General features: G+C 38.4%; 1 protein-coding gene across 3 annotated transcripts in view; it reads right to left on the bottom strand.

The window, feature by feature from the left end:
- Positions 1-27,171, bottom strand: part of LOC126262421 (multiple C2 and transmembrane domain-containing protein) — a 1,124,939-nt gene that overhangs the window by 67,225 nt on the left and 1,030,543 nt on the right. For all 3 annotated transcript variants that reach the window (XM_049959054.1, XM_049959056.1, XM_049959055.1), the window contains 4 exons: positions 17,798-17,953; positions 17,443-17,629; positions 14,900-15,096; positions 9,143-9,356 (listed from right to left, as the gene is read on the bottom strand). In XM_049959054.1, the coding sequence (XP_049815011.1) occupies positions 9,143-9,356; positions 14,900-15,096; positions 17,443-17,629; positions 17,798-17,953 (754 nt within the window). The remainder of the gene's footprint in view (positions 1-9,142; positions 9,357-14,899; positions 15,097-17,442; positions 17,630-17,797; positions 17,954-27,171) is intronic.

Raw genomic sequence — 27,171 nt, 5'->3', positions numbered from 1 at the left:
CATTGTACTAGAGGGAGCCATCTAGGAATTTTCTTGACACTGAGAAAATGTAAAGGATATTGTACACAGATAGTGATCTATGTCAATTTTGAGAAATCAAAACTGCAATAGAAAAATCATACATACATGCTACATTTTATAGAGTTTAGTGTGATATTCCAAAATTAATAGTTCACAAACAGATACAAAAAGAGCAAACTAGAATGGGGTAAATATGATTAAGAAAGACAGATTAATAATCATGATGTTTCCAAAGTCAATCAAAGTTAGTCTTCCCTGAAATTTCAGTCAACATTTCATTTTGAGAAAGTGGGAGAGTAATAGGAACTGAATCATTTCCTGCACATCTCACCCTGTAAAAGAAGTAAAATGAAAGCTACAGAAACCATCAGATTAGTTAAGTCTGCTTTATTGAACTGTTGTGAATACCACCTTGTATAAAATACATACTTTGATTCTCTTCTAGTATACTTAATGTTTTTATTTTTCCATATAAAGAAAGAATAAAGCATTGTAATACAACAGAATGATTTTTATTTCTGTTCTTTTGTTAACTGTATGTGTTTGATAAAGTGGCTTGTCAGTATTCTCCAGGGCAGCAGGTAATATTTTAAAATGGTATGTGAAATTTTCCTTCTGCCAGAAAAATACGGAATTGCAAGACACTCTCTCAGTCTGTGAGTTTATTTCTTTTTGTAAATAAATGCATTAAAACAATAAACTTACACCAAGCAGCAAAACATTTTCAGGCATTAGTTGCTGTTCATCCCAAATATGTCAAATATGTCACTAATGGGATGTAGGATCTTTCTTTGTTGCTATTCCAGCACTGAATATTTCAAGAAGGGTTTCCACTGTGACACATTAAAGGTGTAATTTGTTCCCACTCTTCTGAGGCATGTGAATAATTGTTGTTGACAACAGATCAACCACAGGTACCTACTGGATTGCAGCACAACCATTAAAAGTAATATCTGTTACTTCTCAGGCCTTGACAAGGATATCTGAACGCAAGCCTATAACTTATTATATTAGATCAACCAGAGGAATGCTGGGGTTTAATGGTTTCTCTGACATTTCCACTTCACAACAGCATCATTAGCAAAGGAAAGAAATACGATAATGTTTTTTAGTTTCAATAACCACAAAGAAACCCCCAGATGGTTAACATGATGTTACACAGCATGGCTATCCTGAGACTTTTGTGTGTAGAGAGTACACTGGTGAACAGGAAAAACTAGGAAAATGCTAAAAACCCTATTCAGTGGGTGGATGCTTTTCATATCTAATCTAACTTAGATGAGAGACAGGCTAATAATGTTCAAATGTTTTGTCTCGGACTGAATGTCACTGAATTTCAATAAGTCATTCATACTTGTTTGGAGAATAGTCTGATAAGGATTAATTTAGTTTATTAGATGTAAGTCCTTGGAGGCTTGAACCACATATTAAGGTTTCATCCCATTTCATTCTTGTATGGAGTGCCCCTGTGCGCACTGTACATAGTCTAATCTTGTCTCCACAGTCATTACATATGCAATATGTAGGGATCTGTAGTATGTTCCTAAACTTCCCTTAATACTGGTTCTTGAAACTTTGTAAGCAAACTTTATAGGACAGTTGATTTCCATCTGGAAGTGCCTACAAGAGTAGGCTTTCCAACATTTCTGTGATGCTCTCTCATGCATCAAACAAACCCACAACCCTTTGTGCAACACTTCTTTGTTTATGTTTCATATCCCATCTTACTCTGATTTGGTTGAGTATCACACATTTGGGCAATATTCTAGAAGGTGTTGCCATGTCCTTTTGTCTCTACGAGTATATCATTTCATATTCACTTTACACCAAGGTATTTGAATGAGTTGACTGATTTCAGCTGTGACTCACTGATGTTATAGTCATATGACTTTACATTCTTGCATTTTGTGAAGTGGGCAGTTTTACATTTCTGAACATTTAAAAAAATTTTGTAGTCATTTAACACTACTCTGTAATTTTATCAACATCAGAGTGGATATCTGAGTACCTTTTCTTAAAACAGTACTTCTTTATAGATAACAGTATCATCTACAGAAAGTCTGAGGCTACTATATTAAACAATGGTCACAATGCATTTCCCATGGGCATGTTTGATGCTATTTCTACATTTCTTAATTACTCTCCTCCCTGCTCCATTTATGAATTTCATTAATATGTGGTGGTGTCATACTGAAACAAATGCTTTATGGAATCAAAAATACTGCATCCACCTAGCTGCCTTGATCCATGGCTTTCAGGATGTCATGTGGGAAAAGCATAAGTTAAGTTTCACATGATCAGTGTCTTCAGAATCTATGTTGTTTAGCAGGGAGGAGGTCATTGTGTTCACAATGCTCAAAGAGAAGTTTTTTTACATACACTGTCTTCCGTTTTCATGTCAGTACATATTGCAAACATTCTCTGAAGGTTTAAGTTTTTTTTAACACCTGTAACTAATAACTTAAGTTTGGTTTCCTTTGGAATTATTTTGTCTTCTGCTGCAATTGTGATTTCTGATTCTGTCTGTGAAGACATGGTAATATACCTACATTCTACTATACTGCAGTAATACAGTACAATACTCCAGTTACTTCACATAGAAATTACAACAAACTAGTAGATACATAAAAAATAAGATTCCATATTAATTTGCAGTGTTTAATCCATTTTCACATTTTTTTCGTACCATTTCCTTTCTTTAATGCCTTTTTCTTATTTTTTTGAATCTTTGTTTGTACATTTGTTGTTGTTGATGATTTACTTCTTCCCTGGTGCTATTTTCATTTTGCCCTTCCCTTATCCATAAAGGGTTAACTGCTTTCCTTGTCACTAGTAATATCTCAGCTCATCAATTAATAATTGATTTGTTTGCTAGACACATGTGCTATGCCTTGATCGATGGCTTTTAGCAATTTTCCCAGTTTATCATTAAACAGCATCACTTCCTCAAATTAGATGTCTTTTGCAAACTGAAAGAAATCCTGGTTAAAAGTTTCCTCTCTCTCTCTCTCTCTCTCTCTCTCTCTCTCTCTCTCTCTGTCAGTGAAAATAGTCAATCTTTGAAAATGTAATATAATTGGATAGATTAAAAAAATCTACTCAGTAAGTGTCTGGCACAGTTGGTAGATCAGTTACTGCTGTTATGATGGCAAGTTATCAAGATTTAAGTGAGTTTGAATGTGGTGTTATAGTTGGTGCATGAGCAATGGGACACAGCATCTCCGAGATAGCGATGAAGTGGAGATTTTGCAAAATGACCATTTCACAAGTGTAGGAGAAAACACATATAAAAGTTTAGGAAATGTGCAAGATTTCAGAGTCAGTGGCTCCTTTTGGCAGAAGGGCTGAAGAGGAAGGAAGAGGGATGAAGTAAAATGACTGGCAAGGTTTAAGAAATGTGATGAGTTACAGAAAAGCCACCCAGAACCATGAGTCAGGAGGTTCTGGGCAACTTTGCAGCAGCGAAACTAACATTGAGCCCTGCCTTGAATAGTTATGACCATGATCAAAACTTGACCCACCACCATTACCTCAAAATCACCCCTTACAAGCCTTCCAAGATTTCCTAACATCCAGCATTGCTTCACAATCATTTCTCAGGTTCCTAAACCATCCTTTGCAGAAACCAGGCTCTTTATTCCCTAAAAACTGCTGACTCCATCATTATCCTGCCAGCAGACAAAGGCTCCACCACTGTGATACTTGACCGACAACAGTATGTAAGTGAGGGTCTACACCAGTTTTATGATGCCTCTACAAATGGCATCTGCTGCAAAAATCCCATCCCTGTGATACAAACTGATCTACAATCTGTCTTTAAAACCCCAGGGCCCTCACAAGGACTAACACTGCAATCATATTAAACTACTTACACCAAACAAACCAAGCTTTAATGGTCTTCCAAAGATCCACAAACCCAGTCACCCTGGCTGTTCCATATTTGTTGGCTTCAAAGCAGACACTAAACATACACTGAAGCACCAAAGAAACTGTATAGGCGTGGGTATTCAAATACAAAGATATGTAAATCCTACATAAGACGACAAGTGTCTGGCACAGTTGGTAGATCAGTTACCGCTGTTATGATGGCAAGTTATCAAGATTTAAGTGAGTTTAAATGTGGTGTTATAGTTAGTGCATGAGCAATGGGACACAGCATCTCCGAGATAGTGATGAAGTGGAGATTTTGCAATATGACCATTTCACAAGTGTACCATGAATATAAGGAATCCTGCAAAATATCAAATCTCTGACTTTGCTGTCGCTGGAATAAGATCCTGCAAGAACAGGACCAACAACAACTGAAGACAATTGTTCGCCATGACAGAAGTGCAAATCTTCTGCAAATAGCTGCAGATTTCAGTGCTGGACCATCAACAAGTGTCAGTATACGAACTGTTGAATGAAACATCATTGATAAGGGCTTTCAGAGCTTAAGGCCCATGCATGTATTCTTGATGACTGCACAACACAAAGCTTTATGCCTCACCTGGGACCATCAACACTGACATTGGACTGTTGATGACTGGAAACCTTGCCTCGTCGGATGAGTCTTGTTTCAAATTCTATTGAGTGGATGCATGTGTACAGGTATGGAGACAGCCTCATGAATCCATGGACCCTGCGTGTCAGCAGGGGAATGTTCAAGCTGGTGGAGGCTCTGTAATGGTGTGGGACATGTGCAGTTGGAGTGATATGGGGCTCCTGATATGTCAATATATGACTGACAGGGGACATGTATGTAAGCACCCTGTCTGATCACCTGCATCCATTCATGATAATTGTACATTCAGATGGACTTGGGCAATTCCACAATTCCAGCAAACAATGCAACACCCCACATGTTCAGAATTGCTGCAGAGTGACTCCAGAAACACTCTTCTGAGTCTGAACGCTTGTGCTGGCCACCAAACTCCCCAGACATGAACATTATTGAGCATATCTGGGATGCCTTGCAATGTGCTGTTCAGAAGAGATCTCCACCCCCTCATACTCTTACGAATTTATGGACAGCCCTGCAGGATTCATGGTGTCAGTTACCTCAGTCACTACTTTAGACATTAGTTGAGTCCATGCCACGTTGTGTTGCAGCACTTCTGCGTACTAGTGGGGGCCCTACATGATATTAGGCAGGTGTACCAGTTCCTTTGGCTCTTCAGTGTATATCGCCTTAGTTGAGCAACACCTGGAATCTATAGTACAAAGACTCCCCTCCTATAATAAAGACACCGGCCATCACACATCTTGCTTGGCACCATTGATGCCACCTCTCTCTATACCAATATTCCCTATGTACATTGTCTGTCTGTTGCTGAATATTACCCAATACAGCACCCACCTGATTCCAAACCTATGAGTTCCTTCCTGCTCACATTAATCAACTTTATATTTGTGAACATCTACTTTAACTTTGGGGAGCAGACATACAAACAAATCAGGGGCATGCCCATGAGAATCATGATGGCTCCTTCCTATGCCAACCTTTTCATGGGGCACTTGGAGGGGGCTTCTTGAAATCCATAATCCTTCAGACACTTGTTTGGCTGGGGCACATTGGTGACATCTTTGACGTATGGACTTACAGTGAGTGTGACCTGTTAACCTTTTCAGAATCTCTACATACAGTCTCCCAATTAAATTTCATGTAATTCTATACCAAATACGTTGCTACTTTCCTTGATATTGACCTCATCCTCACCAAGGGTCAGCTACATACTTCTGTTCACATTAAACCTATTAACAAACAACAGTACTTACATTTTGACAGTTACCATCCTTTCCATATCAAACATTCCCTCCTATACAGCACTGGCATTTGAGGCAAATATATTTGTTCCGATGCAGATTCTCTACAGAAATACACCACCATTTTCACCACAGCCTTCTCTGGACATAATTACCCCACCAACCTTATTCAAAACCAGATTTCCTGGACCATCACATCCAATCCTGGTAATGCTGATTCCAAAAAACAACCCAGGAGTACATATCTTATCAGCAATAATCAGCCTTTCCTTCTCATCCTGTCTGGAGAATATCCTCTAACCAGGGTTCTGGATGAATTTTCCATAACCCATCCACTAAACCTCATCAGTCCTTTTCCTTCATCTCTCTTCCTTTTCCTTCAACCCTTCTTCCAGAAGGAGGAGCCACTGGCTCTGAAAGCTTGCAAACTTCCTTAACTTTTGTATGCGTTTTCTCCTGCTGCCACTTAGTATGATTTTATCAGTCCAATTATATTATCTCTCTCTATCTGTTGTTTCATGGTGACTATTTTAACAAAGGTCCAAAATTATAATGTAAATATTTTAAAAAATTATGAAACCGAATAGAAAACTAGTATTTGCCTTTAGGAGGTGAAGTGTGTAGTACTGCTGTGACATGTATATCAAAGTAAAAGTGCAATACTGTACTAGCTTTCAGAACTAATAGTTCCTGCCTCAAGGAGAGAGGGATAGGTTGAGATAGTTTGAAAAGGAAGGGTAGATCATTCAGACCCCAGAATGAGAGGGACGCGGTCACTCTCATCCTAGTGTGTGAGTGACTTGACTCTCTTTTTTAACCTTCCCCTACCTATTCCTCTCTCCTCTCCAAGGAAAGATCTACTAGATCTGAAAGCTACAATGGTGTGTCACTATTATGTTTATCCACTGAAGAAACAAAACATTCTGACCACTGTCCACCTCGAGACTGAATGCACTTAGTTGTGTTGCAGGTAAGTGCTGCAGTACAGAAAAAAAATAAGGTGAGCAGAGATGAATGAGTAATTGTTTTAGTGAAGATATGGGCTGTAAATGGAGAAATCCACTGACATAAGCAGCTTTGATGAAGAACAAATTGTTATGGTCCAGTGCCAGGGAATGAACATCTCAGAAATTACAAAGCTGGTCAGCTGTTCATATGCTGCCATTGCGAGCATCTAGGGAAAGTGGTTGAAGGACAATGAAACCACAAATAGGTGACAAGGTGGTGTACGTTCATGCCTCATTACAGAATGTGGAAGTTGGAGGGCTGCCCACTCTATGAAACAGGACAGGTGCTGATGTGTGGCAGATCTGATGACAGAGTGCAATGCTGCTGTGGGCACAAGTGTTTTGCTGCATACTGTTCAATGAAAATTGTTTAACCTAAGGCTCCCCAGCTGTGATCCCTACATGATCCCCTGTTGATCCTATCATATCATCAGTCATGATTGTAGTGGATGACAGATGATCAAGCTTGTACTGTGGATCAGTGCAAAAATACCAGCTGGTCAGAAACAATGGTTTACTTGTTTCATCACATTGATCGTTGTGTTCAGACATGTCATCATAAAGGCAAACAGCAGCTTGAAACATACACCATGCTATGAATGCAGGCCAGTGGGGGCAGTATTATGATATGAAGGACATTCACTTGCACTTCTGTAGGACCAAGGAAGTAATCAAAAGCAACATGAAAGCAGTGGAGTGTGTGAACATTATTGCAGACCAGTTCATCAATCCTACATAGCGCACTGAGGTATCTTGTCCATTTTTCACTGACTGTCTTCTCAAAGAAACAGTTCTGGTTGCTTTAAGAATGGAAGGTTTAATTAATGTTTCACCAGCAGTATGAGGTTTTTTGTTTCTTGCTATCAAGAGAGAAATTTTGTATGATGCTTCAATGACTTTTTCATTTTCCTGCTGAGAGATCCCAGGAAATTTGTGATTTAAAAATATTCATTTTGCACCAAAAAACTCTTTTGATTTATTTTTCAATGCTGGATGAGCTGTGATTAGATGACATTCCAGACATACAGGCAGGAACGAGTTGCTACTGAGGAGATTATGACATACAACACAATTTGACAGTTGGACACTGTATTTTTCAAATAAAACTGAATCCCTATGTAACACATTCTTCATTACACACTCTTCTTTTAGCAGACATTTTCCCCTCAATATACAAAGCCAATAAAAGTAATATTTACTTCTACAGAGCACAACAGGTGTAATAATGAATTAAGAATGCAGAGTATAGACCGAAGAATGTGCTGTGTCAGCAATAACTTGGTGACATGCAAAGCAAAGCTAGTGCTGCCAACTCTACAAAAAATGCACTCACTAACTGTAATAAGAATATAAATTTTTGACTTGCCTCACTGCATATTTCTGCTTTCTTCAGACCTGTCTGCTGCCCCCCCCCCTGCCCACCCAAATCCATCTTTCATGCATCCTCCTTCCCCCAATCCCCCCCCCCCTGCCCCCAGGGAGGGGGATGGGGGCCCATCCCCCATGCTGTGAACCACTACACTAATGTAACTAATACCCTGAATTACACCATAAAGAAATAATGAAAAACAAAACAAAGGTAAACTATTGTTATTGTTATTGTAGCTATCACTGTTATCATTCTATCTGCTATTTGTTATTGTTAAATTCCACACAACATACACAGTTAAGTTAGAAAACATTTAATTAATGTTTATGATGTGTCGGCAGCGGGGCCAACACCTTGTAGATCGAAGTGGCTGAAAGTGCACGCTAAACTAACGCAGACGGGCGTGAAGTACTGGAACATGAGACTTATTAATGAATAAGAAGAAAAGTACGTAGCTGGAATAATATACTTAACTTTATTCTCTTGTGGGAATACATCTCTTGAATAGTAGTAAGCTATAAGCACTGATACAAATGGCGCCTTGCTAGGTAGTAGCTATGGAATAAGCTGAAGGCTATTCTATCAGTCTCTCGGCAAATGAGAGGAAGACTTGGTAGGTCTGGTCGCAAGCTATGTCGTCCGTACAACTGGGGCGAGGTCTAGTCCGTGTATTGTGACCTGCCATGTGGTGGCGCTAGGATTGCGATTACACAGTGGCGACACGCGGGTCCGACATGTACTACAGGACCGCGGCCGATTTAAGTTACCACATAGCAAGTGTGGTGTCTAGCGGTGACACCACAGTTTAAGAATGCTTACTTGGATTTATGAGATCTTATGAATCCAAAATTGCTCGGTAAATAAGTAAACAAAAGTTCTGCGTGTTCTTCCATAGCAATTCAAGGATGTAAATAAGCAATACAGAAAGAAAATCTGCCTTTATATTAGTTTCACCATTATATTAATACATGCTACAAAAATAAAAGATGATTTTACTTACAGGATTCCAGATCACAGTCATTTCCAATAATATTTGTGGACAGTTTCCTTTAGCTCGTCCATGTAGTTTCTTGTCTTTTAGGGCATACCACTTTTTCTCCCCATTTCTTATCCTTAGGAGTGGGATTGCCACTTTTCCTAGGAACTCAACTTTATGATCCCTGTCTTCATCATATACAGTTACTTCCAGCACAGAGTTGATATCTTTCACATTGCTGAAAACAGAAGTTTCACATATAATGAAGCCAAAATGTGAAAGTCAAATGCACAGCTTGTAGGCTAAATACAAGAAAACTGGAATAGTTTGGGATTGGCCACAGTATACCTTAATAATTCTAATAATAATAATAATAAAATAAAAATAATTTCTGGATTTTAAAGGTGGATTTTTCTTTCTTGGTTTATGATGGTGAAGATCCTCAACAGAGACAGCAGGGAGAAATTAGAAATAAAAAATCATACATTGTAAATAAGTTTCAAGCCCCAAACTACAAACATAAACTGAAGGAGATCAACGAAAGAAAAATAAATGCTATGAATTATACCTGGGAAGGGCTGTTAGGCATCAATGCATTATTTAGAAGAAACAAATATTAAATGTATAAGTAAATTTAAAGCCAGCTACTATCCGCTTTGGAGAAGGAAAACCAAGGAGGTAGCTATTACACAATACATCATACTTAGCAATCTCTCTCTCTCTTTCTTACTCAGATCCACTCCCACCCCCCCTTTGGCACCAAACTCTTTCTGCTGCAATATATCATTTATAACTACTGAAATCTATTTTAAGGAGCAAAGAGAAATATATATTTTAAAGAAAAGGTCTTGCTTTTATATTGCTTGTTTTATGGTGGTATGAAGTCATATATGGCAATCCCAGAGCTACATATAAGTAACAATGTATAATTAAGGAGAGAGAGAGAGAGAGAGAGAGAGAGAGAGAGAGAGAGAGAGAGAGAACATGTGATGTAGCAATAGATTAGTACTTTATATCGGAATAGCACTACAAAGTGCCTCATCAAACAGGTAGCCAAGAGGGGTCTTCACCAGTAAAATACAGTATCTTCCAGAGTGCATTTTCACTTTGCAACAGAGTATGCACTGATATGAAACTTCCTAGCAGATTAAAACTGTATGCTGGACTGATACTCAAACTTAGTACTTTTTCCTTTTGTGGGCAAGTGCTCTACTAAGTGAGCAACCCAATCATGGCTCACAATCTGTTCTCACAGGTTTACTTCCATAAGTACTTCATCTCCTACCTTACAAACTTCCACGAATGTTAGTGTTGCAAGTTTGTGGGAGAACTCCTGAGAAGTTTGGAAGGTAGGACACGAGGTGCTGGCAGAAGTGAACTGTGAGGAAGGGTTGTGATTTGTGCTTCAGTAGCTCAGTCATTAGAGCACTTGCTGATGAAAAGCCAAAGTCCTGAGTTTGAGTGTCAATCTGGCACACAGCTTTAGGCTGTCAGGAAGTTTCACTCAATATCTTGTTATAGGATGCTGTGGGATATACTTGTGGGGGCCACCGTACCTGTCTCACCTCTTGGCACACGTAGAGTATTCCCCAGTGCATTCAAGCTCTAGAAGTGGGAACTGGCTCTCCTACAAGAACTTTGCTCTCATTGTGTCTCCCGTCTTCATTTACGTTAGCTTCTTCAGTCTCTCATGATATTCTTCCTTCCCATTTCCTACTTATAGTCTGCAGTATCATGTTTACCCTGTCTTTCAGTTCTGTCTCCTTACATTGTGTTTATTTTTTCACAAACTTCATATGTAACTAATTACTGCTTTCTTATTTACACTGTTTCCTAGTCTTTTCATCTCTCGTCTATTATTCTCTAATTTGTGTAAACCTTTATTTGTCTTCAGAATCTATTTGCTTGTTATCCTCTTTTGAACTGAGCTTGCATCTTTGATCTGTGGACAACCAACAGCTGAAATTTATCATAAATAGTGGTTTGGAATTTTAATCTTTGCCATAGTGTAATTGTATTATGAGGAAGGAAGTTGCCGCTCACCATATAGCAGAGATGCTGAGTCACAGATAGGCACAACAAAAAGCTTTTCACACTTAAAGCTTTCGTCCAATGGCCTTTGTCAACAATACACACACACACACATGCACACACACACACACACTCAAGCAAGCACAACTCACTCACATGACTGCAGTCTCAAGCAAATGAAACCACACTACGAGCAGCAGCACCAGTGAATGATGGGAGTGGCGACAGGGTGGGGGGTAAGGAGGAGGCTGGGGCGGGGAAGGAGAGGGATAGTATGGTGGGGGTGGAGGACAGTGAAGTGCTGCAGGTTGGGCAGTGGGCAGGGGATAGGTGGGAGGGGGGGGGGGAGTAGAAGAAAAAGGGAGAAATAGAGAGAAATAAATAATAAAATAAAATAAATGAAGAAAAGGATTGGGTGTTGAGGTGGAATGATGGCTGCGTAGTGCTGGAATGGGAGCATGGGAGCAGGGAAGGGGAGGGAGTGGGTGAGGACAGCGACTAACAAACGTTGAGGCCAGGACGGTTATGGGAACGTAGGATGTACTGCAGGGAAAGTTCCCACCTGCACAATTCAGAAAAGCTGGTGTTGGTGGGAAGGATCCATATGGCACAGGCTGTGAAGGAGTCATTGAAATGAAGGATATCAAGTTTGGCAGCATGTTCAGCAACAGGGTGGTCCAATTGTTTCTTGGCCACAGTTTGTTGGTGGCCATTCATGCAGACAGACAGCTTGTTGGTTGTCATGCCTACATAGAATGCAGCACAGTGGCTGCAGCTTAGCTTGTAGACCACGTGACTGGTTTCACAGGTTACCCTGTTATCGGACTGGACTAGGTGGTGGTGGGAGGATGTATGAGACAGGTCTTGCATCTAGGTCTATGACAGGGCTATGAGCCATGAGGTAAGGGATTGGGAGCAGGGATAGTGTAAGGATGGATGAGTATATTGTGTAGGTCCGGTGGACGGCGGAATACCACTGTGGAATGGGTGGGAAGGATAGTGGGCAGGACATTTCTCATTTCAGGGCATGACGAGAGGTAATCTAATTCAGCTGCTCCAGTCCTGGGTGGTACTGAGTTATGAGGGGAATGCTCCTCTGAGACCAGATGGTGGGGTTTTGGGAGGTGGTGGGAGACTGGAAAGATAAGGCAAGGGAGATTTGTTTTTGTACAAGGTTGGGAGGATAATTACGGTCAGTGAAGACTTCAGTGAGACCCTCGGTATACTTCAAGAGGGACTGTTCATCACTGCAGATATGACAACCATGTGTGGCTAGGCTGTACAGAAGGGACATCTTAATATTGAATGGGTAGCAGCTGTCAAAGTGGAGGTATTGCTGGTGGTTAGTAGGTTTGATATGGACGGAGGGACTGATGTATCCATCTTTGAGGTGGAGGTCAACATCTAGGAAGGCAGTTTGTTGGGTTCAGTAGGCCCAGGTGAAGCAAATTGGGGAGAAGTTGTTGAGGTTCTGGGGGAATGTGGATAGGGTGTCCTCACCTTCAAACCACGAAGCAAAGATGTCATAGATGAATCTGAACCAGGTGAGGGGTTTAGGATTCTGGGTGTTTAGGAAGAGTGGCTTCAGTTGCCTGACACTGCACTTGTGTGAGTTGCATTGCATGAGTGCATATGTATGTCTATTGTTGACGAAGGCCATTGGCTGAAAGCTTCAAGTGTGAAAATCTTTTTGTTGTGCCTATTGTGACTCAGCATCTCTGCTATATGGTGAGAGGCAACTTTCCTTCTCATAATAGTTACATTCCATCCTGGATTTTCCATTGTTTGATCCATAGTGTAATTGTTGTTTCATATATCTTCTGATCTGATGTTTTTAATTGGTTCCTTCTCTTCAGTGTCTCTTTGTTACCATTATTTATTTATTTATTTATTTATTTATTCTTTGCCCATGGACTCAAGCTGAAAATCCAGCTGAGAGTATTGGGTGTGTCATACAATAGCCCATTAACATCAAACTTGATTTCATTATATATAAATGAAACAAATAATTAAACAGAAATAGTCCATAATCATACAAAGGTTTTACATGTTTCACATTATATGTACACACAAATCCAAACAACACACAGAAATGATAATTTTAAAGGTACATTTCAGTAATGATGTATTTCAACACCATCTTAGTATTCACTCAAACTGTATATACATTTCTCTATGAGATATAGTTTCAAATGATTTTTAAAACATTTTAGATCTGTTTCTTTTTTAATGATTTTTGGGAGTTTATTAAAAAACCTTTTGCCTGCTTCTTCTGGGGCAGCCATAGACAGTTTTAGATTTCTGTTTATCATGTAGTAATTTTCATTTCCTCTTGTACCGTGTTTGTGTACATCTTTATTTAGGAGGTGTTTATCATTTGACCTTACTGCCATTATGCTTTGGTATATGTACAGTGAATATACTGTCATAATATTATAGTCCACAAAAGCTTGCCTACAGGTCTGTCTTGGTGGTATTTTTGCAATGCATCTCACTGCCCTTTTCTGAATTGTGAATATTCTTTTTAGGTAGCCAGCTTGTGCATTTCCCCATATATGAACTGAATAAGACAAATGTGGGAAGACAAGTCCATAATGCATTGATCTGAGGACTTTATCATCCACAGTCTTAGCTGTTTTATGCATGATGAAGATCTGTTCGTTTATCTTTTTACACAGTCCATCTATGTGCTCCCCCCATGCCAAATATTTGTCTATTATAGTTCCTAGAAAATTTGTGCTGGTTACTTCTTTAATAGTCTTTCCATTTATATTAACATTTATATTATAATTTTCACTATGTTTGGTCTGAAATACTACATTCATTGTTTTAGACTGATTCATAAACAGGTTGTTTTGTGTTAAATATTTATTTGCATTTTCAATAGTCAGGAGTGCTTCCTTCTCAAGCTCCTCCTTTGTGTCAGCTGTGCAAATGATTGTTGTGTCATCAGCATACATTATAAGTTTCTGATTTATATAGCTAGGGAAGTCATTTACGTAGAGTATAAATAGTATTGGCCCAAGCACAGACCCTTGCGGCACACCGTGTTTAACTGTTTGTAATTCTGATCTGTAGTTTGTTATATTTCCCCCACTAGTATGTCTGATTTCTGTGCATTGTTTCCTATTTGTAATGTATGATTTAAGTATGTCATAGCATTTTCCTCTAATTCCATACTGATATAATTTCATCATTAATTTTGAGTGGTTCACACAATCAAATGCCTTAATCTTTATGTTATCCATTTTTGTCCTGACAAAGAATTTTTGTAAAAAATTTGAGTTCAAACATGCAATGTGTCTGTAGCCCAGATATATCAGTTCTTGTTTTGGTGAGTAGTAAGTAGATGCTTACTTCCTGTTAAAAATATTGTTAGCTTTATATCCATATATATTTATAAAAGGAGAATCACACTTATTCCATAAGCTATAAAAAGTTAATGAACAACAGAGAGGAAACCAGTAATAACTTTGGTTCCATATGTCATACACTGTCAGCCTATCGTGTATAAGTGATTTTCTGAGGCCACAAATTTGTTATTAAATAGTCTATCAAAAGTAAAATGTAGTATCCTACCAAACCACAAAACAGCAAGCTAATTGTATTCATTTTAAAAACTGTAATAGATCACATGAACATAATGGAGGTTTCTCTCCTGATTCCAATGGCATGTTAACAAAATATGAAGCTGCAAGTATTGCTACATAGCCTTTGTCTTTCTCTGGAGCTTTAACAACAAATACTTACAATGTGAATATCTTCTGCCATGATGGTGACAGTGTCTTATACTCTGTCTGTGTCTGTAAACGAGCATTTACAAGTTCAAGCACACAGAATGGATCTGATTTTCCACCAAGATCTGCTGCTGCCAGACCTTGAGCTCTGAAAACTTTTACAGTCAAGTGACCAACATCACGTAGATTCTGCAAACTATTCACAAGAGCCTGTGAAAAAATAATGTTTATTAACTGTGAAGTGTTTTTAGTAATCAATGTAAAACTAAGAAATACATCCTAGTGAGCATCCAGACATAATTTATAATGGAAAAATAAACTTTAGATTCATAATATAATTTTATATGCCACGTTTAGCAATTTTTTCTATGTGACTGTTATAAATTTCTCTGGACAGCAGAACCAAAAATTGACAAGAGCTAAACTAAAGTGGAAATGCTAAACTCAATGAAATATCCCATTACAAACAAAAAACTAGGAATACTGGTCTTAACTGGCACATCTATCAATGCAAAGATTATTATTATTTTAAGTATTAGTACGAGAAACAGCAGCTGAGTAGTGTAATTTGAGGAGCAGTGGTTTATCCCAGAGCAATTGCTCTGCTGACATAGTAATCTAAAAGTAATTCCTATAATGATCAATGTTAATAGATTACTGCTAACACTAGTTATGGGGAGTTGTTAGTACACTTTACAGAAGTTGCCTCTTTCCATACCCTCAAAAGCTCTTATTCATAATCTAACTTCTATAACATGAAGTGCCAATGAATGAATGTAGTACTTTTTTCAGCAGGTCAGATCTTCAAAACTCACAAGGCCATGGGACTTGAAAGAAACACACACACACACACACATACTCGTGTGTGTGTGTGTGTGTGTGTGTGTGTGTGTGTTTAGCCATATTTGAAATTGGATTGAGAATTTCTTAACTGCAAGATGTTATCCTAAATGGAGAACCAATTGCTAACAGAAATGTGACACGCAGTGGACATTTTCTGCAAGAACTGCGAGATATCCTGAATAGTGAAAAACCTGCAAACAGCAATGTGACATGTAATGCACCTTGAGGTAATTTAGGAAGGACTTTATCTCATATACTAACAACTTGTTTGCTGATGGGTGGCCCAACTACCATCAGAGTTGATATAGGAGCTATCTCCAGAAAACATTATGCATTCATTCATGGATGTTTTTCATGATTTGCAATACAGGATATCATGCTTTGCCAATGTTATATCTGATGTCTCATTTCTTGAGGTTCTTAAAAAGGTGAATTTTCACAGCTTCCATGACACTGCTGAAGAAAGAAGCCTGCACATAATTTTAGTTTCTTTCTATTTCATAGCATTTTACACATTAGGAGTTGTTTTGAATCTTTGATATATTGTTCAGTAATAGTTTTGGGTTGCACATATGTTGTTCTACCCTTTCTCATACTATTTTTGTTCTCTGTTGAATGATTTCTGTCCAAGTTCTCGCACAAAATTAAAATTTTTGGAGCTGTAAATCATCCTTAACCATTCCCAGGGACACTGCCATATACAGAAATGGAGTTCAAAATCGCCATGTGAGTTTCAAACCCTGAAAAATATGAAATTTAGGATCTAATATGCAGACTTTATTTAGTGGACTGCATTGTAATGCGATTAATTTTCAATAGTTCATCACATGCCTGAGAATACATGACAAGCAATGGAATACCACAACACACATTGAGCTCCAAATAAAAATTCAAAACATCAACCCCAGTTCAAAGAATTACGGCAACCTTTTCTTAGGGCACAGAAGAACCGATCTATTTCTGCTTCAAGAACACATTACTAACAGTGGTGACTACTCCAGTTCATAAGAAAAGTGTCAGCCTATTCAGACAAAATTATGGAAAATGCTGTAGCAGGGAATTCTTTTACTGCACAACAATGTCTACTGACATCCAATACACAATGTACAGTAACTGTTCCAATCTCTTAGATGGGAAGCATTTTTTGTACTGTGATGAGTCACTTGTTTTCAAAGTTGGAAGAATACATAGATGAAAAAGGTGTTTTCTGCCAGTAATGAAGTTTAAATAAGAGCGATAAATTGATTGAGACAACATGTGGAACATTTTCAGGCCACTGAAACAACAGAGAAAATACTATGGTTCAAAAAATGTATAGAAATCAGTTATGGTTATATAGAAAATCACTGAAGGTATATTACAAACTTAAATCAACCAAATAAAAATATAATGATCTAGAAATATTATCTGCTCTTGGACATCTAATTTAAGCATTTATACAGTTTCTTGCTGAAAGGGCCAGCAGAAGAGTTATTTGCATATCTCATTTCCATTCCTCCTTTCTGCTCCTTATGCATTTGTGGTTCTTGATCTACTGCTATTAATGTGAAGATATGTGAACAACATAAGATATTACAATATTTATTTAAGGGTTTCAGATAGTTATTTTGATTTACTTTGTAAACAGCATGTTACTGTTACAAGAAATATATCATTATAAACAATAAAATGGAATCAGTAATGGGAAAGAGATGTAATAATGTCTGTACTCACATATCGATGGTGCAACTTTTCTCTTTCCTTAGGATTTTCTTCATAAGTTGTAAGATCTGAGATTGTCTCAGATGCTGTTGTACCACTTATTGTCAACAACAGAAATATGGAACCAGCTCCATCCTCAAGCTCTTGCCAGATACGATGAGTCTTTTCTCGTTCAAAGTTTGTTAAATCTATCATACATCTAAAACAAATACAATGGCATTTATGGGAAATTGTATTTATGTGAAACACTACATGCACAAGTAATGGAAAAATAATAATACAATGTATTTTTTCCATCATAGCTTGATAATCATTTCAGTTTAGTTTCTGAAGCTTTCAAATTAATGAAAATAGTGTGTATTCTCACCTGCCCATAAAATCATCTTTAGAGCGATCTTTATCCCAAATTGTTATTTCCAATTCTTGTGACTGATCATCATACATATGCAGATCAAACTGTTCTAGCCAACTAGGATTAAGGCTTTTATAGACTACTTTGCTCTTATATTTCTCATTGCCAAGTCTGGAAAAGACAATACACAGATTTCAACATATGGCATTCTTTAATAGTTAACAGTGGTTTTCCTTACTTTACAATGTAGGAGACATAAAAAGCATCCATCTAATACATGAATTTATAGAAACCTACAAAGCATTGTAATATGTTTCTGTAAGTATGACTGAGAGGTGTAACTGTGAAAATTACATCATAAAGTACTTGGAATTTGTGTACAAATATGAAAGTTTGAAAAAAAATGCTTATTCTGTGTCATAAAATTGCTCCTTAAAATTGATTGATTTCATTTTTATTTTACCTTGTTGGAATACTATGTTTACAAAGAATAGTCTTGGTAATTGAAATCAATATTTTATTGTATGGACGTAATAAGTCAACACCATGCGAATGATTCAAGTCATTGCAAACATAAAAATATTCCCCATGGACTAATTAGCTCTTTAAAACCTCAAGTAAAACAATCAAACAATAAAAAATCCAGGACGAATATGGTTTCAGTTGCCTGAGACTGCAGTCGTATGAGTGAGTTGTCTTTGCATGAGAGAGAGAGAGAGAGAGAGAGAGAGAGAGAGAGTGTGTGTGTGTGTGTGTGTGTGTGTGAGAGAGAGAGAGACAAGAGTGGATAATTGCATTTGTTTGCAGTTTTGTAATACATTACCAAAATATTATCATCATCTTATGAGGGGCATATTAGAATGCTGTTACAAATTTTGGGAATGGGTTTCTCACATTAAAACAAGAAAAATGATCCATGCAAACTTATGTTCAAAAAATCTTCCTTTTATGACCACTGAATGAAAGTACATTTTCAAGTTCTCAAGTCAGAAAGTTATAACAATAATTGTAAGTTCCTCTTCTTGTTACCATCAACAGAACTTTGAAACATTTGGGGGTGGCTGAACATCATGGAACACTGCAGGCTAGATGTCAGCAGAGTTTAAGATTAATGTGAGGATTGAAATTACAGATGACTTTTTGGCAGCACTAAGTATTGTCCCAGCACACCTTACAGATATTGCCAACAAAGTGTTTATTCAGAATACTCTTCACCATTCGCTACGCACATGTCCACACAAATCAAGGAAAGCATGTAATCTGTGCAAGGTGAGGCTACAGTACTGAGCCTCAGTACTGAGCCTCCCCTATTTAAGTGAATATTATCTCTTATTTGGTATCCTAACTGTGCCCACTCACAAAACAAAAACTTTTGCAAACTCCTTCTCAGTTGCCACTGTCCGCCTCTGGAACAAACTGCCCCTTACCTTGCGCAAAATTCATCTCCTGCTGCCTTTAAGAAGAAGTTGAAGCATTTCCTACTATCATCCTTATAAAGTTCTCCACAAAATTAATGTACAAGGACAATCCCCTCATCTGTCAAATAGCAAAGCTAGCGTCTCCTATGTTGCTCCTGAGATGCCTTCCTCTTCATCCATCTCTATTAGCCACGCAATATTCTTTTCCTTTATATTTCCTTAATTATGTTTCATCATGTCTCTCTATTCTTCTCCTCCCTTCACCATGAGTCTCCCTCATACTCCCTGCTGCCAGCACTCCTATCTCAAATCTGTCTGTTCAATAATGTCTAATTATAACAGTACTTGTGATCTAAGAATATAAACTCTATATGTATGTATTTTTCCAGGTGTACCTTTCAAATTGTTTATTTCACTTTTTGTACTAGATGTAGTTTAACATGCCTACTAAAACATATGAATGTAAAATAAGTAGAATGCCTGGTTAGATGTAAGAGAGGGCCTGATGGCCCTAATCTTGCCAGGTTAAATAAATCAATAAATAAATAAAAATAAATAAATAAAAAATATTAGATAAACCAGTGGGACAGCTTTTTGTGAATGTTCATATTCATATAAGATCAATAGATATCAGAAGCACAATTAAATGCCACCGTCTCATAATTGACAATGATGTGTTTTATTGTTCTCAGAGTCTCAAATGGATTACTCTATAATAAAAACCAAAACTGAATGTACCATATCTCATTCAGAATCCTACAAAATAGGTTTTCTCCCAATATAACATATACTGATGTCCAATCTAACTTTAGTATATAGTGTGTGATTTCACATATCTGTGGAGTGTGCTACCACCCAGCAAGATTTATGGCAAACGTAGATATACAGTCTGCTGCAGTGTGCTACCACCTGGAAGCACTGATGTAAATTAGTAGTTGAGTGGTAAGGGCTAGCAGTTCACACCATAAACTGTGCACATTGTTTATCGAATCTGTATGTATTTGGCCCTTACAGCAATTACATCATGCCAGTTGCACATGCGCAGAAGCTTAAACATGCACAAGTGAAGTTGTGCTCAAGACCCTGATCTCAAGTTTCACAATTACTGCATCTACATCATGTTTAATAGCATTCAAAGAAAAATAACCGATAAATCCACAAGGTGTCAAAAGTTAGGGTGTTCACATGCTCTTGTGCTCTTACACAACAGCCACCACTGATATTGTATAGTAAAGCTGGGAATGATCATCACCCCACCGAGTTGATTCCAATGCTTTTTGCCTAATCCATGTCACTTACAGGTGGACAGCTGAAGGCCTGTAACTGCTGCCAAGATTTATGATATTTTATTTGGAAGGTTACGGATTCTGACACAAGGACAATGGTATGGGCTTGTGGAACGTGTTCTATTAGTAAATCCCCACAGGGCACAAAGCAGGCTATGTTAGCTTCACAGCTAATGGAGAACCTATTAAAAATCATGTACCACATTTTCTGATTATAAAATGAGGTTTTTCCCAAATTAATCATTCAAAAATGCTTGGTTATCTTAAATTCACAGATTAAACTATATGTTATGCAATATATTAACTTAGGGGTCATTGTATACTTACAGATGAAGCTTTGGCAAATGAGGACTAGAAATGAATGACTAACAGGAAAGATTACGCATTATCTTCTTGGTGTATCTTAGAAAAAGAAATTTTGACAACAAAATTTTGCCAGATTGCTACACCACCAGTTGCACAGTACCCGGTTAGCAGCCAATTTTAAGTTCTATCCTCGGAATAGCGCGGGAAGCGCATTATTGGAACACATAATAACTCCTAACCAGAGAATAAACGCGGGGTAACAGTGAAACTTCTTAATAAAAAAGATGTTTTTACTTGGACTGCTGATGGAAACTTCTTAATAAAAGTTTTACTTAAACTGCTGAGTGAAAATGAACGTCCAAGGAATGAAGTACGTAAGTTTCACTATCGTTACTGGATAAGGATGTTCTTGTGAACATCACATTTCCTCTGTAAGCTAGAAAGTATCGAAAAGGACTCGGAAAAAAAAAAAAAGGTTCAAATGTCTCTGAGCACTATGGGACTTAACTGCTGAGGTTATCAGTCCCCTGGAACTTAGAAAAACATAACTCCTGGCCTCAACCTTCGTTAGTCACTGTCCTTACCCATCAAGCACCCTCCCTGTTCCCATTCCAGCACTACACAGCCATCATTTCACCACCACACCCAGTCTTTAAATTTCTTTTATTTCTCTCCTTTCCATTACCTACCCCCTCCCCCCTCCGCACCTTTTCTCCTGCCCTCCGTCTAAACTGCAACACTTGAGTGTCCGCCACTCCCACCATACTAACCCTCCCCCTCCCTGACCCAGCTTCCTCCTTACACCCACCCAGTCACCACTCCCACTGGTGCTGCTGTTTGCAGTCTGGTCTCAGCTCTTTGAGACTGTAGATGTGTGTGCAAGTTGCGTTTATATGAATGTGTGTGTGTGTGTGTGTGTGTGTGTGTGTGTGTGTGTGTGTGTGTGTGTGTGGCTGTTGTGTAAGAGCACAAGAGCATGCAAAGGCTGCTTGGGAATATGACCTGAAGTAAAAGCACACATGTTTTTCACACCGGGGGGGGGGGGGGGGGGCCTCTGGGGAATGAATTTCATTTTCACATTTTTATTCAAATATTTTACTCATTATTTTACACGATTTGGTGAAATGTGGCCGCGGACCCCCTAGAAAGACCCGGCGGACCCCTAAGGGGTCCGCAGACCACACATTGGGAAGCCCAGTCAGCAGAGTTTAAGATTAATGTGAGGGCTGAAATTACAGATGACTTTCCGGCAGCACTAAGTATTGTCCCAGCACACCTTACAGATATTGTCAACAAAGCGTTTATTCAGAATACTCTTCACCATTTGCTACGGCACATGTCCCCACAAATCAAGGAAAGCATGTAATCTGTGCAAGGTGAGGCTACAAAGATGAGTAAGTCCCACTGTTAAAAATGCACAGGATATCTGCCAGCCAAGATGGATATGAAGGGCAAGGGCCAGTTCCATTTCCTGTACATTCCTTCAACCCAATTCTTTCAGACACAAAGGAATTACAAACACTGGCTTTGAGTGGGCCTTGATTGAAATCAATGGGAAAATTCAAAATTTGTGTTGGATTGGGATTTGAACCTGGGTCTCCAGCTTACTAGGCAGATGCTCTGATCCTGAGCAATCCAGACACAGTGGTTATTGCAACTGTATGGATTGCCCCTATATGGACTGCCCTAGCACACCTCCTGTCAGACCCAAATTCTCAACATGCCCGAAAGAACAGACACCATGTAATACCAGTTCTTTCAGTTGTTATGTATGAGCTACTCTAATTCAATTTGTTTATGCAGAAGATATTCCTAATGCAGAAACACTTAAACAACATATTATAGAAGCCCGTAAAAACCATTGAACACCATCAAGGGACAACAGTGGTGGATACAATGGGTGCTTGCAAGTATAAAAGCAAGCTTTGAACATTTTTTGTGAGTTTCTGTCTTCGTAAAGTGTTCTTTCATTAGTAAGATATGCTCAAAAATAAAAGATTTCCAGATAAATTAAATTTTTATATGGACTTTGCTGCTTCATTTGAGGAATCCACTCCTAATATCTGTAACAGTATATCTGGTCCAACCTATGTATGTATAAAAACCACAAAAAAGGGATGTGTGTGGCCAAGGGAGTGGGACAGTGAAAAGGAAATCATGAGAATGGACTAAGTGTTAGAGAGACAGTTAACCCCTGTGGAGTACAGAAGAGTTGTTGAGATGGATGTAAATGACACATGCACTGGAGGAGATGATGTAGTTATTGGTTTTGTGACAAGCAGCATGTGTAGCAATCAGCTGGTGAGTTGGGCATTATCCACAGTTTGACCAGTTCCCATTAATGTGGGTAGACAGCTCGTGTTCTCATACCAACATAAACCACTGCACAGTAAATGCAGCACTGCTGCTGTATGGCATGGCTGCTGTCACATGTAGCTGAGTCTTTAATTGGACAAGAAATGCCCGTGACTAGACTGCAGTGGGAGGTGATGGGTAAATGCATGGGGCAGGTCTTGCAGCTGTATTATTTACAGGGAAGTAGCCCATGTGGTGCAGGATTTGGATTGTGATGGACTAGAATACTGCATGGTTTGAATGGGAAACAGCATACTATTTTGGGCAATGAATGTAGGATTTTGGGTAGGGTATCCTTCATATCTGGAGAGGATGGGGGGTGGTCAAACACTTAGAAACTGATGTGGTTGAGTTTCGAAAGACCAGGGGAATACTGGAGAATAAGAGACCATTATTTTGGTGGCTGGTTATAAATTTGTTGGTGTCATGGGAAGAAAATGATGTCCAAAGTTGCCAAGGCTCAAGAGAAGGGTCCTCTGGGTGTGAGATGATGATACTTTTGGTGGCAGGCAAAGAAATTCTGTAATTGGTATGTTTGAGTACAAGATAAACATTATGTGTGCATACATTATTTCATGTAAATGATCATAAATATTTTGTTCATGTCTTGGAAGATCAATTAAACTTCCTGGCCAATATTTACCTTCAGGCGGTGACATTCTCAGTACTGCTAATAGTTTCTTGTACTTATATTAGTGTCTATTCTAGCTTTTGGTACTATTAGTTCTTTCTGTGAGGAGTAAGGAAGTGTAGGTTGTAGAAGGTTGGACTGGAGGAACATGTCACTTCATTCAACCTTTTAGGACTATTAGTTCTTTCTTTGGGGAATAAGGAAGTGCAGGCTGTAGAAGGTTGGACTGGTGGAAACTGTGTGCCAGACTGAGACTTGAACTCGCAACTCCCAAGTTTGAGTCTCGGGCCAGCACACCGTTTTAATCTGCCAGGAAGCTTCATATCAGCACACACTCCACTGCAGAGTGAAAAATCTCATTCTGGAAATATTCCCCAGGCTGTGGCTAAGCCATATCTCAGCAATATCCTTTCTTCCCGAAGTGCTAGTTATGCAAGGTTCGCAGAAGAGCTTCTGTGAGGTTTGGAAGATAGGAGACAAGGTACTGACAGAATTGAAGCTGTGAGGACGCGTCTTGAGTCGTGATTGGGTAGCTCAGATGGTAGAGCACTTGCCTGCAGAAGGCAAAGGTCCCAAGTTCAAGTCTCAGTCCGGCACAAGGCTTTAATCTGCCAGGAAGATTCATCATATGGACCTATCTGTTGGCCTGATGTTATGGAGTGTCATTGGGTTCGCAATGCAATCACCTCTTGTTCTGACAACTGGTAATTTGGACAGTAAATGCTACATCTGTGATATGATAAGGCCAGTGGCTGTGACCTATTTTTAAGGTTTGACAGTGCCTTTCAACAAGATAACAGAAGATCACATGTTGCCTGTGCTGTCATGACCTATGCAATATAGATGGTCTTTGACTGTTGTTATGGCATGGACATTCTGCAGATCTATTACCCATTGAAAACATCTGGTCACATGTTGCCGAGTGACTGGAATGGCACTGCTTACCATCTACTACTATTTATGAACTCTGGCACAGAGTTGAAGCAATGTGGAATGTTGTATCCATATCTATCGTCCAAGCCTAGTTCAACTGGATGCCCAGCCAAATTAGATCATTGTTTCTGCCAGAGGTGGCAGCACTGTGTACTAAATTTCATGCCCTGTATTAAAAAGTCACATACAAATTTGATCGTATATTCTTCCTGCTGCACAGTGTGAGCACAATAAGTAAAATTTAATTACACACAAGAACCTTGTTTATCCAGAATATGTGGGACCAGATGTAATGTGTCTTACCAAAAATCCGGATAATCCATAAATATTCCAGTAACTGTAAAAACTCTGATATGTAATACTTATAGAGGAACTGTGTCTTATTCACCTCATGACTTACATTTGCAATCAATTTTGTTTGCGTACAGGAGACACTTCAAAAATTTATAACATAGTTACAATGACTCTTACACTAATAAATAAACAGCACTAAAATAAATATCACTACAGTGACATTTCTTGGGATATGTAACAAAATGTATCCAGCTCAAGTTTCCAGTTCATCCTGCATGAATTCACCTTCTGAGTTATAGCTTTTCAGTGTCAGTGCCTCTTATAGCTTTCTTTTAAGTGGACCTAAATTCATCTGCATTAATTTGTTACCTTTGTAATTTGTTATAAATTTTCATTCCTATATACTGAGGCCCCTAGGTATAAAGTTTGAATCAGTGGGTGGGGAATATAAAATTTCCTTTCCTTCTTGTGTCACATGAATGAACAAAATCATTTCCTTCAAATAATTCATGTCTGGCGTACAAAAACATAATAAACTCATATATAGGGATGACAGAGTAAATATTTTAAGTTTTCTTTTATGATTTTACAGTGCACATATTTCAAATGACTTTTTTCTGTTTTTAGTATCTGCACTATGTTTGTTGACAACACTACCACACCTAATAATGGATTTAAAGTACTTACTGTAGTCTACTCACAATTGTTTACTGAAATAGTGTGTATATAAATTTCTTTTGTTTCAAATTTGTGTGTGGCCTGAGAGCAACATGACTGCATAGGCGTTTCACTGACATCAGTTAAGCTGGAGTTATTTCTGGTTGACATTCTAGGTAAAACATCAGTTTTTTTTAGCTGTGTCACCAGGGTGTGGGATGTGGTGTTGAGTTTTCAGAGGATATTACTTCCTCAAATTCATTTTTTAAGTTTTCTACAGCCACTGAATTCCCTGGAAAACTTCCATTCATCACTGAAAGCTGGCATAGGCCATGATGAGCTTCCTATCTTTACAATGAATCTTGGCTGGCTGTGAAGTCAGCTTCATCATTGGGTAGCTTGCTGTTTAGTTTAGCACTTTTTTGTCTAGGATTGTACCAGATATCAGAACATCATGTCCTCTTTTCTCACTGAATCCAATGAATAATACTCCAGCCAGTGTTTCATTTATTGCTTTCTTTTTTGCACCACAGTTCTGAAAACTATCTTTAGTCATTGTTTTGAAGCTTAAGTCTTCATATTATTTTTGGTTCTTCTTCTATTGTGACACAGTTCATGTCCCTAGACCATACTCTGCAGCTATTTTTTTTTAGCAGCTTTCCCTTGTCTATTCTGTTTAGTGATTCTAACTTTTTGTCCATCAAAACAATCACTTTCATTAACTCCTAAACTATTTCATTCATGAACACTCGAAATATGGGAACAAGAAATGAATACTGGTACAGCTTCTTAACTCTGTAAGGAACAGATCCACACTAACCTAACCTTAGTAAAGGCAGTTGGAAGTATGGGACCAGCGACCTCTATGCAACCTGTGGTGCCAATGTAATAACTGTACTTATACCACACTGTGCCGACTGTACACCACAAATGTTTGTCTTAATAAAAAGAAAAGGAAACAAAAAAGAACCCAGATAAATGGCAGACTTTGAGTAATGAGAGCCAGATAGATGAGGTTCTTGTGTACGTGCTATCTTTCCTGGTGCTGCAGTTTAATGACCAGCTGTGTAATATGCAGTTTCTTTCATGTATCAGAAGAACCAAACATGGCAAGTTCTGAAAGCTAGAATACTCTTTTGTATTTTCATATTTGCCTGTCTGTAGAGCTAAGAAACTTGCCACCTGAAGATATGCGGTAAATACTGTGGCCAGTCACTTTGTCTGGTAATCTTATAGTTCTTTCAAGCAGATATTCTTGTTGATACAACTCAGATTTGTCATTTTTATGATTAAAGAGTGTGAAACATTCTAAATACATATTTTTTATGGTTACACATGTCGCATACTGTTTGTGTCAAAGCAAACTGTGGAAAACAAAACATGGGTGGTGACCACCCGAATAGAAGATCAGCAGGATACTACTTAGTGGATAGTTTACATAAAGCAACAGCAGTTTCATCAGATAATCTCTGGAGCAGACAAATCACTGTATATGAGACTGTCCAAGAA

Source organism: Schistocerca nitens, chromosome 6 (assembly GCF_023898315.1).
Source record: "Schistocerca nitens isolate TAMUIC-IGC-003100 chromosome 6, iqSchNite1.1, whole genome shotgun sequence".
Classification (NCBI taxonomy): Eukaryota; Metazoa; Arthropoda; class Insecta; order Orthoptera; family Acrididae; genus Schistocerca; species Schistocerca nitens.
This window is presented reverse-complemented; position numbering and strand designations above follow the sequence as displayed.